At 37.3% G+C, this 15,126-nt stretch overlaps 1 protein-coding gene across 1 annotated transcript in view; it reads right to left on the minus strand.

Moving 5' to 3' along the window:
* LOC134665809 (protein spaetzle 5) overlaps window positions 1-14,737 on the minus strand; it is a 37,486-nt gene extending 22,749 nt beyond the window's left edge. The window contains exon 1 of the mRNA XM_063522797.1: window positions 14,677-14,737. Within this exon, the coding sequence (XP_063378867.1) occupies window positions 14,677-14,709 (33 nt within the window). The 5' untranslated portion in view covers window positions 14,710-14,737. The remainder of the gene's footprint in view (window positions 1-14,676) is intronic.
* Between the last annotated feature and the right edge of the window lie 389 nt (window positions 14,738-15,126).

Here is a 15,126-nt window from a genome sequence, read left to right on the forward strand (position 1 = left end):
AAATGAGAATTTTGAGGGACTGCCACCGTTCCTGAAAATTCACCTTAATCTAACACAAATGCCGATTTTCGGAATTCCAGCCACTGAGGGTGTCATTTGTTAAAAAAAAACCTTCGCTAATAAATAAATAAAGATTTAAAAAAAAGATTATCTGTGGGGTCACGTGCACTCCACATGTGTTATTATAATGACATTACATGTCGGTTAAATGCACTCCACAGGTGTCATGATGACATTACATGTCTGTTCTGACACCTTAAATAGTCCTTTCACTCCAATTTTGAGAAGCAATCATTCAAAACTGACCACGTACCAGGCACCCTAAAGGTTTAATTAAATCAGAATCAGTATATGGAACCTTAAACCAGTCCAACTGCCGTATTCGAACTTCAAGATATTCACAAGAGACGATACGTTGAAGATCCATTCTAGATACGTTATAGGTTAGATATCAACTAGTTCTCTTTTGCAGCGCAATTAGGGCAACCAATGTCACTTTTACGTTAGATAGAGTAAGATATCTATTAGATGTGAATTGGATCTCTAAGTCATATCCTGTGGAAATCGTTTAAGAGTATCTCCAGAATCGCGCAAATGTCAAATTTGACAGGTTAGATCTTAAACATATCGTTATCGTATCTTGGTAATGTCTAAAAGCTATCTAAAATATGTCTATTTCAAAATCCGAATCGGGCCCCAAAGGCTCGACGTATTACGTAAGGGCCGTTGACCCGGACCTCTCGCGGTCAGTTCCTTTCGATTATCGTTTTGCGATCAATCGGCCAATTCTCAATGTCAGTATATGGGTCAGATTGGATTGTGAATGATTAAAATCAAAATTGGTTAGTGGACTCATGTATAATTCTTAAAAACTGTTTACTTATTAGAGTCTGTGTGGAAAGAGAAGAGTAGTAGAATGTATAGAGTCGTGAAATGTATGGGACATTTCACGACTCTTCTCTTTCTGCACAGGCCGCGTAGCCAAGACGCCAATCGCTTACGCTTCGTAGCGATCGAAACGCAACTGTCACTGTCACACCAATATGGAAGAGTGATAGAGAGACATAATGCTTTTCGTTGTCGAAGCGATAGCGATTGTAACCTTGGCTAGGCCGGCAGAGCGGCTACCGCGAAAACCGAAATTCGCAAATTGCGGGGATCTTTCTCTTTTACTCCAATGAAGGCGTAATTAGAGTGACAGAGAAAAATCCCCGCAATTTGCGAATTCGATTTTCGCGGTTATAGCCCAGACTCTACAAATTATACAGCAGAAAATACAACTTTAATACTTACCCCATAAAGTGATCGAGCTGTAATTTAAGCGAATTCTTTTTATAAGTACTTACCTAAAGTATTTTAGGTACTTACCTAAGTGTAATTTCATAAAGTGCAAATCTTCAAAAAAAAACTGGTCAAGTGCAAGTTCAGACTCGCGTTTTTAGGGTTCCGTACATCACACAATTTTCAACAATTTTTTTTGGTCATGAAACGTGACGTGAGTGAAACGTCTTGTAAAACCCGAATGGGTCAATCAAAAACCAGATGTAACATGAAGTTTTCTGGCGTGGTGGCTTATATCTCTGCAACTATGCAAAGTAGCTTAGATAGGAAGATTAAATGCCGAACAGTAGGTAGTACAAGTGTCCAAATGCGAAGACTGAAGGTGAAGACCGAGCTCCGCCTAGGGCTGATAGCTCGGAGCGTCCGACGGGTCGCGCTTTCTACAACTTCCGCAAGTGTTTTAAAATCGAAGGCCGAAGAGAGATAATACCTACAGGGTGGCCAAAAAATAAGTGCATTCCCGTAGCCGGGGAGGTTTTCGGATTATACTGAGCTTTACAACTTTTACTATGGGACCAACCCTGAAATCGCGAAAAAAAATGTATCCTCCCATTGAAAACGGACCAGCCAAAATGTATGAAACAGCCAAATCTTTCCTCGCAATTTCGGGGTTACACTTAGTTAATTTTCTGGCCACCCTGTATAGTGCTTTTTAAAACACGTAACAATAGTAACCTAATCAATCAGTACTACACTTGTACCAATGCGGCTGTGTGCCAGATACAGCCTATAGTCACACCAATAAAAGTCTGCAGCGGATTTGATAGCCCACGCAGTGTAAGTGTTATTAATACGTCATAATTTCATAGAAGTTTGACGTTTAATATGACACTTGCACTGCGTGGGCTATCAAAATCGCTGCAGACTTTTTACGGTCTAACTATAGTCGCATTTTTTGTCGTCATTCCGACTCACGCTTGAAATTAGCTTCAAGCGTGAGTCGGAATGGCACGCCTCTTCGGGACGCTTCGAGCCTTCGGCCTTATGCGAATATCGGCCTAGGGCCTTCGCAATAACTGTCTACATCACTTTTCACTTAAACCATTGCAGCTGTGTCCCTAAAAAACCTAAACTGCATTTTTGTTCTTAAATCCGACTCACGCTTGACTGTAGATTTCTAATGGGTTTTCCTGTCATCTTTAGGTAAAGGACTATTTTGTGTATTTTTTTCAGAATTTTAGACCCTGTAGTTTCGGAGATAGAGGGGGGGAATGGTAATTTTTTGTCTATTTTCTTGAATAACTTCTAAACTTTTTATCGCAAATTGATAAAAAATATATATTTGAGATTCTCACAATGAGCTCTTTCGTTTGATATGTAACACGATATAGTTTGCAAAATTTTGTTTTTAAATTTTATCTTTTACCCCTCAAAAGTAGCCCTTATGTTTAAAATTCAGTTGTTGACGTTACATATTCGTCTTTGGGTCACAGACTTACATATGTGTACCAAATTTCAACTTAATTGGTCCAGTAGTTTCGGAGCAAATTGGCTGTGACAGACGGACGGACAGACAGACGCACGAGTGATCCTATATAAGGGTTCCGTTTTTTCCTTTTGAGGTACGGAACCCTAAAAATTGTATATTAGTATTATTTTTGAAATCGAAATGGTCCAAATTTTGATTATAAATTGATATGCTATAACAAAAAAATCAACAATGATGTTAGTATCATAGGTTAATGTTAGACACTTTAGGCGAACGCTTTCCTTCGACCAAAAACGTCAGTTTTGACACTAACAGATCATGTCCATAAAAAATCAGATCAAATCATAACCTATTATTACAATCAGAATACGCCTCGCTGTAAAATAATGCACTTAGTCACATATTTTTGAGACCAAAACAAACAGTGAAAACAATGATTTTAACCCCTTTTCACAGTCGCCTGAAGTCATGTAATATTGCCTTAGGGCCCGATTCGGATTTTGAAATAGACATCTATTAGATATCTTTTAGACATCACCAGATACGATAACGATATGTTTAAGATCTAACCTGTCAAATTTGACGTTTGCGCGATTCTGGAGATACTCTTGAACGATTTCCACCATCTAATAGATATTTTACTCTATCTAACGTAAAAGTGACATTGGTTGCCCGAATTGCGCTGCAAAAGAGAACTAGCTGATATCTAAACTATAACGTATCTAGAATGGATCTAGTACGTGTCGTCTCTTGTGAATATCTTGAAGTTCGAATACGGCAGTTATTCTGGTGCAAAGTAAATAAAAAATATTTAATATCAAAACAATGTTTATTTTAACTTGATCATTGTGTCAATTGCCTAGTCACCCGCACCATTGTAATCAAGGAGCTCTATATGCATAATCATTTGGTTGATTACAATAACAGATAGCGCATAATAAAATTGTGACGTGACAAGTAGGAAATCCGCGTAATCAATGTCGTTAAATCTAGAGCCGGACTTCTATCGCAATTAAAAAAAAATTTAAACACGATAATTGATTCATACCTTCATTTATTTATTCATTCATAGGTACTGCTTTTTAGGGTTCCGTACCCAAAGGGTAGAACGGGACCCTATTACTAAGACTCCGCTGTCCGTCTGTCCGTCCGTCTGTCACTAGGCTGTATCTCACGAACCGTGATAGCTAGACAGTTGAAATTTTCACAGATGATGTATTTCTGTTGCCGCTATAACAACAAATACTAAAAAGGACGGAACCCTCGGTGGGCGAGTCCGACTCGCACTTGTCCGGTTTCTATTTATAATATATGAATTTCAAATTTGAATTGAAAAGAATTTACTAAGTTATCTCGCTGATATTGCGGTTGATGCCTTTGCATGCAATGGCGGAATTGCAGTCTTGTTGCCGCTCTAGGCCCGGGGCCCTGTAGTAAGTACTACTTGCCCCTTTCTCAGCTCCCATCATATACTCGTAGACTGCCGCCCCTAATATCTGGTCTATACTCGTAGGTTCGTAAGAACTACTGATTAACAGTCCGCCGGAAGGTATCGGCCTGTCAGTTAAAACAACGTTTTGACAGTTGCGAACAACTGAGAGGCCGATACCGTCCACCTTTTTATAATCTGTGCTATAGGCCCCGGCCTACTGGGCCTTAAGGCAAAAACCGCCAGTATGAGGGCATGTATGAAATTTGTAAATTAAGTAAAACTTAGTGGTATTATATAGGTTTGTACATCATCGTCATTTGTATACAAATAGCTAAGTAGATCACGGGAATGTGGCTAGTCGGCTTTTTTCTCGACCTAATGATCATCTATATGTTAATTTCTATGAGATTTCTTTCTATCATGACACGAGTGACACAACCTTGAGGGGCGACCTTGATATTGTTCTTGTTTTAATTTAACTTTAACGACTTTTTCATGCCGTGTTGAACTATTTCCGTTATACAATTGTCTGTGTGAGAGTTCTTTCAGTTGTTTCGACAAGACTGAAGGTAAAGTTTAGTAGGAACCTACGAACTATATTATGACATGACTAACAGTCTATTGAAAAAACATCATATAATACTTAAGACGTATTTTGCATTTGTGATACTTAGTCATCTCACTTAGTCACCTCGTCATTTTGCAATGTCAATTACTATGTGCTTATAATAGACAGTTAAATGTGTGACAAGTTCCGATTTATAGGACATCGTATCGGAAGATATGTTTCGACCATGCTATCCGTGGCGTGTCGACTATCCGTGTTGTATTGTACCTACATAAATAAACAATATTTTGACGCATAAAATACCTATTTTTGTTGGTTGCACTACGGTTGAGTTCGAAGTCGCGTAAAGGTCAGGTCATCCGACGACCTTCCCCCATTAACCTTGACCCTTCATAACCCAACAGGAGCAGCGCCATCTCCCGCCCTTGCAGCCAACTTGCCCATTGTTTCGAAAGGTCACGTTAGAAATTGCACACTTCTACGTTACTTATTTAAATTTATGTGTAAGTTACAGGAAAATTGTTTATGCCAAAGTTATTACGCATTGTGAATATTGTGATATTTGCAATAGCCGTCCTTGCGGACCTTACTTTTGTCTGGATTTTTTAATGTAGCTTCAGAATAATTTCCACTCACGCAGAAGACAATCGTCTGATATTTTAATTTTTTTTGTGAAATTTTAAATTTTCTTGGGATATTTTCTTTAGGTTGTTTTCCTAATGATCGATGGTCACAAGTAACGAGCTTTCTTGATATGTAGTAGGAATTCATCCTCTGGTAGTTGCCCTCGACACGGCTAAGTACAACGTTAAGATTATAATCTAACTAGCACAACAAAAAAAATATTCTCAATTGCTCCAAGTGGGAGTTGAAACCGCATATTTACCTGTACAACTACCCGTCTACCACTGTGCTGATCGGCCGAAATTTTGTATAGGACCTAGGTACTTCTCATGTACGATATGGCCTAACACCTTATACCTACAATACGATACAGGATACAATACAGCTTACATGCGCAATGCGATACGATCAGAGTTGGTTGGTTGTAATTTTTCATCTAAATAATTATTCGAATAAACAATTATTCGTGATGAGATTATTCGCACATAAATTATTCCCGAATGAATTAAGCACGAATGATCATTAGAAAAAAATATTCGTCATTCGCGAATGATTTGGTTATTCTCATTCGTTATTCGTCATTCGAATGAATTTTGCCCATTCTGGATACGATATACGATAATATAGCATAGCTATATTAAGCTCACCATCAAAATACCGTTCGGTCTTCCCCGTATAATGAACACCGAATGCTGCATTTTAAACAAACTAAAACTGGTATGCGCTGATTAGACCACACTCGGAGTTTCGCGTACGGGAAAGTTGTGAATACTAACTTGATGGAATACGTCGATTATACAATTTATGCCAGTAATTTATCAAATCTGTGATATTGAGCTTGGAAAAGAAAGTTTACAAGTTATAAGTACGACATGATAGAAGAATTGGTACAATACTTAAAACACTTGTATCAGATTTCAAAATACGAGTACACGAAGATTTAAGTAATTGAATGTTATTGATTATTCTTGAGCTTGAGCATAAATATTAATATGTAGTACCTATACCTACTTTGACATGCAAGATACCTAGTTGCGAGTGAGTAGGTAGGTACCTATATTTTTTGAAAGCAAACATTAACAGCTTTATACAAAGACGATAAAAGATACACCTAGTTAGAGAAATTAAATATAAATTGGCGTACTATTAAGTCGAGCAAATTTCATATTGAATAAAACATTGGTACTGGAAATAATTGGTACTAGTTTCCCCTCTGGGCTGTAAGGTCAGATGGCAGTCGCTTTCGTATAAACTAGTGGCTACGCCAATTCTCGGGTTTAGTGGCCAAGCAGACCCCAAGCACCCATGAGCCGTGTTAAAAAGCCGGGAAAGAACGCGAGGAACATCATGATTGGTAAAAATTAGACGGAGCCACATTGACTTAAAAAAAAAGCGTTGTAGTAAAAAGAAGTAAAATCATAAACGTAACGTTTTCGAACCCTCTTGAGGTAACCTTGGGATGGCTATGAAAGTAATATTTATTCAAGACAGTTGGGCAACGCCAGGGGTCATATGCTCATATGACTGAAATACCTAGCGTGACACTCGATGATTTCGGCTATCTATAAGTATTCTACAAAGAAGTGGTACTTATACCAATGAATATTACATTGACATGGGTCATGCATTGCTTGTAGTAATCATTAAGTAAATAATGCAATAATGATTAACTATTATTCGAGATCTTTAATCTAAACTCCTAAAGTGCAACCTCATTCGAAAATAGTTTTATTTGGCACTTATACATAGCTAGTTGTACCTACATTCGAGTGTACGTGCTTCACAGACATCTCTACAAGCTAACGTTCCAAAAATATATTTACACAACCTTATTGTCAGATATTTTGGAACGTTGGCTTGTAAAGATGTTTGTGAACTGTCTGTACTAATATTAAATATTCAAAACTATACGAAAAGAAAATAATTAATTGCAAGCAATTCGAAGAAAAAAATCGTAAAAAAATAATTATCAGAGAATAGACTATAATTATAAAAGTAACTTGGATCCGAAAAAGTATCATACGTCCCTCCCATACGAACTGTCGTTTGTACGTTATCACATCGGTTCTGAATTAGTTGCCTATTTAGCGTTCGAAGCAAACCCCGTAAAATCTAAACCCGTGGTAGAAAAATGTCGAGCAGTAGGTACTTAAGTTCTACAAATACTTTGAACTAAAATCTTTTTCTACTCGGGTACTTTTATCTGTCATTTACATAGTCACGAACGAACATATAAGGGCGTACATTATTAATACTCCTTAAAAGTCTATAGTCTATTGCCCAAAAAAGCACTTGTATCGTTTTAGAGACATTACGATACGGTAAGCTAGTGCAGGTTAGCAGGTGGCACATACCGCTACATTGCTACCAACGTGACAAACGATTGAATGCATACGGTTTTTATTAAAAAAGAAACAAATTTGTACTGAGTTAATTGCTACCAACATAATAAAAAATACTTTTATACCCTACAGCACCACGACCCTGGTGCGGTGCGGTAGTGTGTAACGGCTTTAAAAAAAAACATAACCATAGACATTACTCGTTTGTTTCTCGTTTCCCGCCTTTCCCGGTAATTTTTTGTTCTTTGAGTACTTTGCGTTACTATTTGTTTTGCGTTCATAAAAAGTGTTGAAAATGGACAAAGAGGACTACATTGTTTCTACACCTGAAGAAATATCCGCTGCAGCACAAGCAGCGACCGAAAATTTGTTGCCTAAGTACTAAATCTCAGCACCTATAGGTACGACAAATCTTATGAGAAGTGCATGGCGTGGAGATTGGAGCACAAAACTTCGTAATTCTCTGAAAACGTCTTTGGTGTATTTTCAAAGACTAATTGGAAGCACCGGATCAGATCTATCTTTTAAGCAAGGTTGGTATATGTTATAAAAAATTTTGATACACATTTTTAGGGTACACAGTACAACGAGCTATATTTATGTACATTTTATGTTTTTGCATTGAAACTGAATATTATTTAATTCTCCTTTTTCTTGTTACAGGTTGCAGTAATATTTGGTATTATGGGTGCTTGTCGCAGACAAGAGCTACAAACATATAGTAATACCTACTATCCAAAATTTACATTGACATTTTCATAAATAAAATTTTGTTTATATTTTTTTGTATTTTATTTAATATTGCCTACTCATAGAAAAAGCATTGTATGCAACGTTGTATAAGTAGTCAAAAAATGCTCATGGCGTATTTATTAACAATGTTCGCCTTTGGCTCACATTGTTACCCACGCCACTCACATTTTTTGACCCCTCTTATAAAACTGTTGCATAAAATACTATATTCACACCTCTCTTATTATTTACACAGCTCTTAAATCCATAAAAACATTCCAAAACTCACTTTTAACTTATATAATCATTTATTTATTTTTAACAAATGAACTCTTTGCTATGGTAAATAAAAAGGTGCAAACTTGACAAAAAATGGACTCGCTCGAACTATGAGTACATTAGCATAATATCCGATAACTGCATGTGTACATATGTTACATGCTATATGTCAAGTTGACTAAAAGAAAGCGAGCTCCAAGGTCATGGCCGGAAGTAACCGATCTGATGGCTCCTCTACACGATGGGCCAACGCCGGCCACTCCAAGGGACGCATTTATGCGTTAGAGGGAGCAAGTGATATTGCTATCTCATTCTACCGCATGGCTGCGTCCCTTGGAGTGGCCAGCGCTGGCCCATCGTGTAGAGCTGTAGAGGAGCCATAAACTAGGCAGAGAGGGACTACGTTTCTCATTATTTGAAAACTGAAAATTAAGGCAAGTCAAAAAAGCAGTTTACTTATTCAAATTTGACTAGAGACCCGCCCCGCCACGGGTTAACAAATTACACGTTAACCTTCCACAAGAATCACTCTATTGATAGGGGAAAACCGCATGAAAATCCGTTCAGTAGTGTTTGAGTTTATCGCGAGAATACAAACACGCAAACAAACTTTGTTTTATAAGGTGTAGTAGTGTAGTGATGTAAATGGTATCAGAGTGATAGTTATCACAGGTACACTAGGTACAATGATAACACTAGCCATAGGTATATCTTTATAATCCTTAATAACTATTTTTGAATTAAACCGTTAGTCAAGCTTCAGACAGTTCCATGCGACATTGGGACGACAGGACACGTAATGTGTTGTGTAATGCAGACGATTAGACGATATGCAATAGGCGCCGCTTATGGTAGCGGATGCGTCCACGGTTCTGGTATTTGGGACGGAATTTTTTATACGATTAAGGATGATAGATTCTAATTTTATAGAGTCGGACCAAAAAAAGTCTGCAGCGGATTTGATAGCCCACGCAGTGCAAGTGTCATTTCTACGTCATAATTTCATAGAAGTTTGACGTTTAAAATAATACTTGCTCGTGGGCTATTAAATCCGCTGCAGACTATTCTTGGTCTGACTCTAACTGCCCGATTCTTACTTTAGTTTTTACTATACGTCAATTAATAAATCTAGAAACGATATGGATTAGATATGTCAATGTCAAAAGTGACGTTTTTGTTTGGAGAAACGTCACATTTGACACTGACATATCTAATCCATATCGTTTCTAGATCTATTAACTGACGTATCTTAAAGTTCCAATCGGGCCATAATTCTGTGATTTGGGCGCCGCGCTGACGACCTCTTTGTAGCTCGATTTATGTCGCTGACCGACGATGACCGTTCACCGTTTCCAGTCTCTAATTTCTATTAGAAATATCATAACTAACATGCGGTTTTGCAAGTATTCATTAGATTGTGTAAATGCATGATTCTAGACAACTCCTAGGTATTATTTATGACAAGAGTATTCTTAGTTTTCATTGGTCAACAAAGTTGCCATTTTGAACTAGGTACCAGGGCTCGGAAACCGGTATTTGCTCCATACAAAAATACCGGTATTATTACGTTCTTTTTCGTTCTTTGGTTTGTTATTTCTTTTTTAATTGGACAATCTGATAACACAAATTCGTTACCTAAATACATGATCCAGTCTTACGTAAAGAGCATAAAATAATTCAAAATATTAGTCTATTTCGGGGTTTTTTGAAAATACCGGTTCCGAGCCCTGCTAGGTACAGGTAGGTAGGTAGGAACTATAAAAATATGGGTGTAGCCAACTTATTCAAAAATATGTCTCATAGTTCTTAAGTCGCTGACATAAGAGCTATGGGACATATATCCAAAAATTTTGAGATGATTTGTGCACCCATATTTTTACAGTTGACTGTATCACTACTAATTAATAAATGTAGGTACGTATACAAGATCAGTAAGTACTTACTTAAATATGTTTTTAAGGTAACCAGGCCAATTAGTGGCCATATTATATCATATTATAACTATAACGTAAAACGGGACAATTACCATGTAACTTTGTTGTTACGAGTTCCCTATAATAAGGCCCACCCCATTAGGGCCCCCCCACATCTGGCGTCTTTCGAGCGTCGGCGTCTACAATTCTATGGCCGACGTCGACGCAACGTCGACGCAGCGTCGACGCAACTGCGCAGCGACGTCATTTTCCATAGCGCTGGACCGACGCCGACAGACGCCGACGCTCGAAAGACGCCAGATGTGGGGGGGGCCTTAGATTATTAGAATCATACGAGGGAGGTCAAATATTCAAACCTTTGAATATAGTTAGTCAAAGGAAAGGACTGTCTCATTTCAATCATAGACAGAGAGAATCATACTATCTTTGTCTTACACTATTACTAGCACCCAAAAGAAAAGGATGAGTATAGTTTTCCTGGTTCTTACTGGCTGACAAATTGGCTTGACCAACTAGTTTACCGGTTACCCCTATAAGTAACATCAAGCAAACGTCACGTTAGACGTAGCACGTGTCAATACTGCGTGTCAAGTGCGTGTCGCAAGCCGTGGTGAAAGAATTGCGCGCGCAGAATTGCAGCCGACATTATTGCCCGCCAAATATTCTTGATTTAAGTGTTTGTTTACCTATTTCATTGGTTATAGCTAAGAACATCAAAGCCTAGAAACCTACATAGTTCCATCTATTAAAAATAGAAGCCAAAATACTACGGACAACACCTCTTACACCATTACAATAATCACGTGAGAGAGCGATACTGCAATGTAGTAAAATCGGCCAAGTGCGAGTAGGACTCGCGCTCGAAGGGTTCTGTACCATTACGCAAAAAAAAAACGTTTATTGTATGGGAGCCCCATTTAAATATTTATTATATTCCGTTTTTAGTATTTGTTGTTCGAGAACAGAAATACATCATCTTTGAAAATTTCAACTGCCTAGCTATCACGGTTCATGAGATACAGCCTGGTGACAGACAGACAGACGGACAGACGGACAGACAGATGGACAGCGGAGTCTTAGTAATAGGGTCCCGTTTTACCCTTTGGGTACAGAACACTAATAAAAATGATGCTACAGGAAAATACATTTTTTAGAACCTAACCTAGGCTGGTATACCTACAATTAAAGTATGTTGTAATCGTAATCCAAATATGTCCAAAAAAATAAAACTTGTGAAGTGAAAACTAGGTAAGTAAGTCACAAACCTCTTGACAACAAGCAGTGAGACGTAGATAGTAAGTATAGCTGATGGCTGTAGATCTTTAATATATAAATACATAAATAGGGCATTATACTGTATTTAAAATAAATTATGTTACACCATGCATGAAATAAAGCACCAGGTAATTATTATAAAAACACAGATAGGAGTTATTTTTAAACACAAGTTCTATTTAATAAATCTGATAGAAATATAAAAAGTAGGTGAGTTGACCGTAACGTCACGGTGTAATGTTTCTTAAAAATTCCATATTAACAAATCGTATTGACAGTTCTAAAAAAGTAACTGATTTGACTTGTAGGAAAATTCCCTATTGCAGTGTACATTATTAATGTTATTAATAATCATTAAACATAGCAGTCGGAATCGAATCGATTGGCCACACATGAGCTGCACCGGTCATAGACCCGCGCCTACTATTGAAATGATATTACATACGATTACACATTTGATTTCTACATCCTGTTTGAGTTTTATGATTGTTTTATATAGCCAGGTGCCTTTACAATGTATCGCTCAAAATATTTGAGGTTATAGGTAAGTATGTAAATAAAATACCTGAGATGTAAATAGGTACGCTTTCGTTATAGTAATTTTTTTTCCTATTTAGGGTTCCGATCCCAAGGGGTAAAAACGGGGACGGGACCCAATAAGGTACTTAATAGGGTAGGGTTACTTAGCAATAATAATAACTGAGGCTCCGCTGTCCGTCTGTCCGTCTGTCCGTCTGTCCGTCCGTCCGTCCGTCTGTCTGTCACCAGGCTCTAACTCAAAAACCGTGATAGCTAGAGTCTGTGCGGAAAGAGAAGAGTCGTGGCAGAAACGGGAACTAACATTTTAAATTTTATATGGCAATCAAACCTTTGACACCTGTCTTGTAAAAAGTAAACAAACTTCTGTCATTGTATATTTTTATTAACAAAAACCGCAAGTTTTATGTATATAATATTTTCAAAACACGATAAAACCGTACATAAAACCACAAGGAAAATTATATTTAACATTGTTCGGTTTTGTCAGCGGGAAGAAAACGGCTAAAAGCCGACTATCGACTTACAAAAAGTCGCGGAACGTGTTTCCGCTATTCGCGGGTATTGATGTTGTATTTAATATTAAATAACTACCTATTTAATAAGCCCCCTAAGTAACTTGTCTCCGGTACATAATCGGTAAGTATATTCATTCAAAATATATTAATTTTCATAAATATGCAGGTCATTCATGATCTTTAAAATAACTGACAAATAGTCTTGATACTTGCTATTTTATGCATATTTATATGTAATTTCTTTTTCAGGATTGTGTAAAAGTACCTACGGTATCTCGAATAAAAGACCGCTAAGTAGGTAATATGCAAGAATTATCAATTTATTATTAATTAGAATCTACGTGCCGGATTCAAGCACATCCAGTTCAGATGAAGATAGTTCTATGAGTGTCCCTGGTTGTTCTGAAGCTAGCTCAAACATAAGTGACATTGTATCTCGAATAAAAGACCGCTAAGTAGGTAATATGCAAGAATTATCAATTTATTATTAATTAGAATCTACGTGCCGGATTCAAGAACATCCAGTTCAGATGAAGATAGTTCTATGAGTGTCCCTGGTTGTTCTGAAGCTAGCTCAAACATAAGTGACATTGAATATTTTAATTCAGACTTCGGTTACAAAGAATAAAACTTTTTCTAATAAAATATTTCTTTATTTGTAAGTTCGTTTACTAGGTTCCGAATAAAACTTTTTCTAATAAAATATTTATTTTCTTTATTTGTAGGTTCTGTTAGTTACGAAATTATATTTGATAATTTAGCAGTGACTTTTCGGCGAAGTAAAATATCGTGAGATGAGAGAACCGGACATATCCCAATAAGGCCTACCTACTTATGCACTATTTTTATTCATATTCATATTTATTATTAATAATGTACACATACATTACAAGTCAAGTTTACAATGGGTGAAATATATCCCAGATAAAATTACAGTTCTATTGCCAAATTTCTACCCGATCTACCCGGTTTTAATAACTGTTGGACTGCACAGATTAGGCAGTACATACCTAAATGAGACTCTATCTTGTTTGGTACTAAAATTACAGTTGTATTGGGTAGATTCTTAACTAGTTTTAGCAGTTTTGTCAATCGCACTGTCACTTTTTAGTATCTGAGACATAAAAACAAGTGTGTTTTAAAAATAAAACTGGTGCCTGCGCTAAATCAGAGGATTGAGTTGACGAGCCGACACCACCACCAGGCTCCGTTTAGTAAGCCGTGGTAAAAAACCGGAACAAAAGGGATTCAAGTATCATGACCTTTAGTGTCGTACTATAATCACGTGACCAGTGTTGTCAGCATAGCAAAAACCATAAAATAGCACTGGCGCGCCCTCAAATCCCACGACTCTTCTCTTTCCGCACAGACTCTAGACAGTTGAAAATTTCACAGATAATATATTTCTGTTGCCGCTATAACAACAAATACTAAAAACAAAATAAAATAAATGTAATTTTTTTGCAGTTTTCTGCGTAATGGTACGGAACCCTTCGAGCGCGAGTCCGACTCTCACTTGGCCGGTTTTTGTTAGTTGTTGGTTTTTACTTTAAATGATTTTACTGATTCCTAATCTATCCATTGACTGCCACTTCGGTTAAATAGGTATAGCGTTGAATCTTATTTTATACGATTATTCTGGCCAGTGGCCAAATAAAGACTCACCAGGAAAAACGCCCGTATTTGTAGTCTCTTCATCTCGTTCTAGCAACGAATTCTGTAACAAACATAATCATTATTTTAATTTGCCTCTTTAGAAACATACTGTCCTCAGTTTGGCCAAATATGTTGACAATCCAATCTTTAGCTTAATAACCACTGTTGATATTTTTACTGGACAGTGCACCAGAATCAGTATTTCACCAAGAAATAACCCCATTCAATATGACGGTTTCATTAGGGCATTAATCACGCGAGGTGTTTTCGGCTACTTTTTGACCTAAGGCAGGCAGGTTTAAGGCAGGTTACAAAACCTATATGCTCTTGTGGGCCGCTAATACCCTATCGTGTATGGGGGGCACGCGCGACCCGCAACTGTGTGAAGGATCTCGAATCTTTCGGGCGATCTCTTTATGGTGTAATCTTCGATTATCGGATTAGGTAAAACAATCACCA

This window comes from Cydia fagiglandana, chromosome 7 (genome assembly GCF_963556715.1).
Source record: "Cydia fagiglandana chromosome 7, ilCydFagi1.1, whole genome shotgun sequence".
In the NCBI taxonomy this organism is placed as follows: Eukaryota; Metazoa; Arthropoda; class Insecta; order Lepidoptera; family Tortricidae; genus Cydia; species Cydia fagiglandana.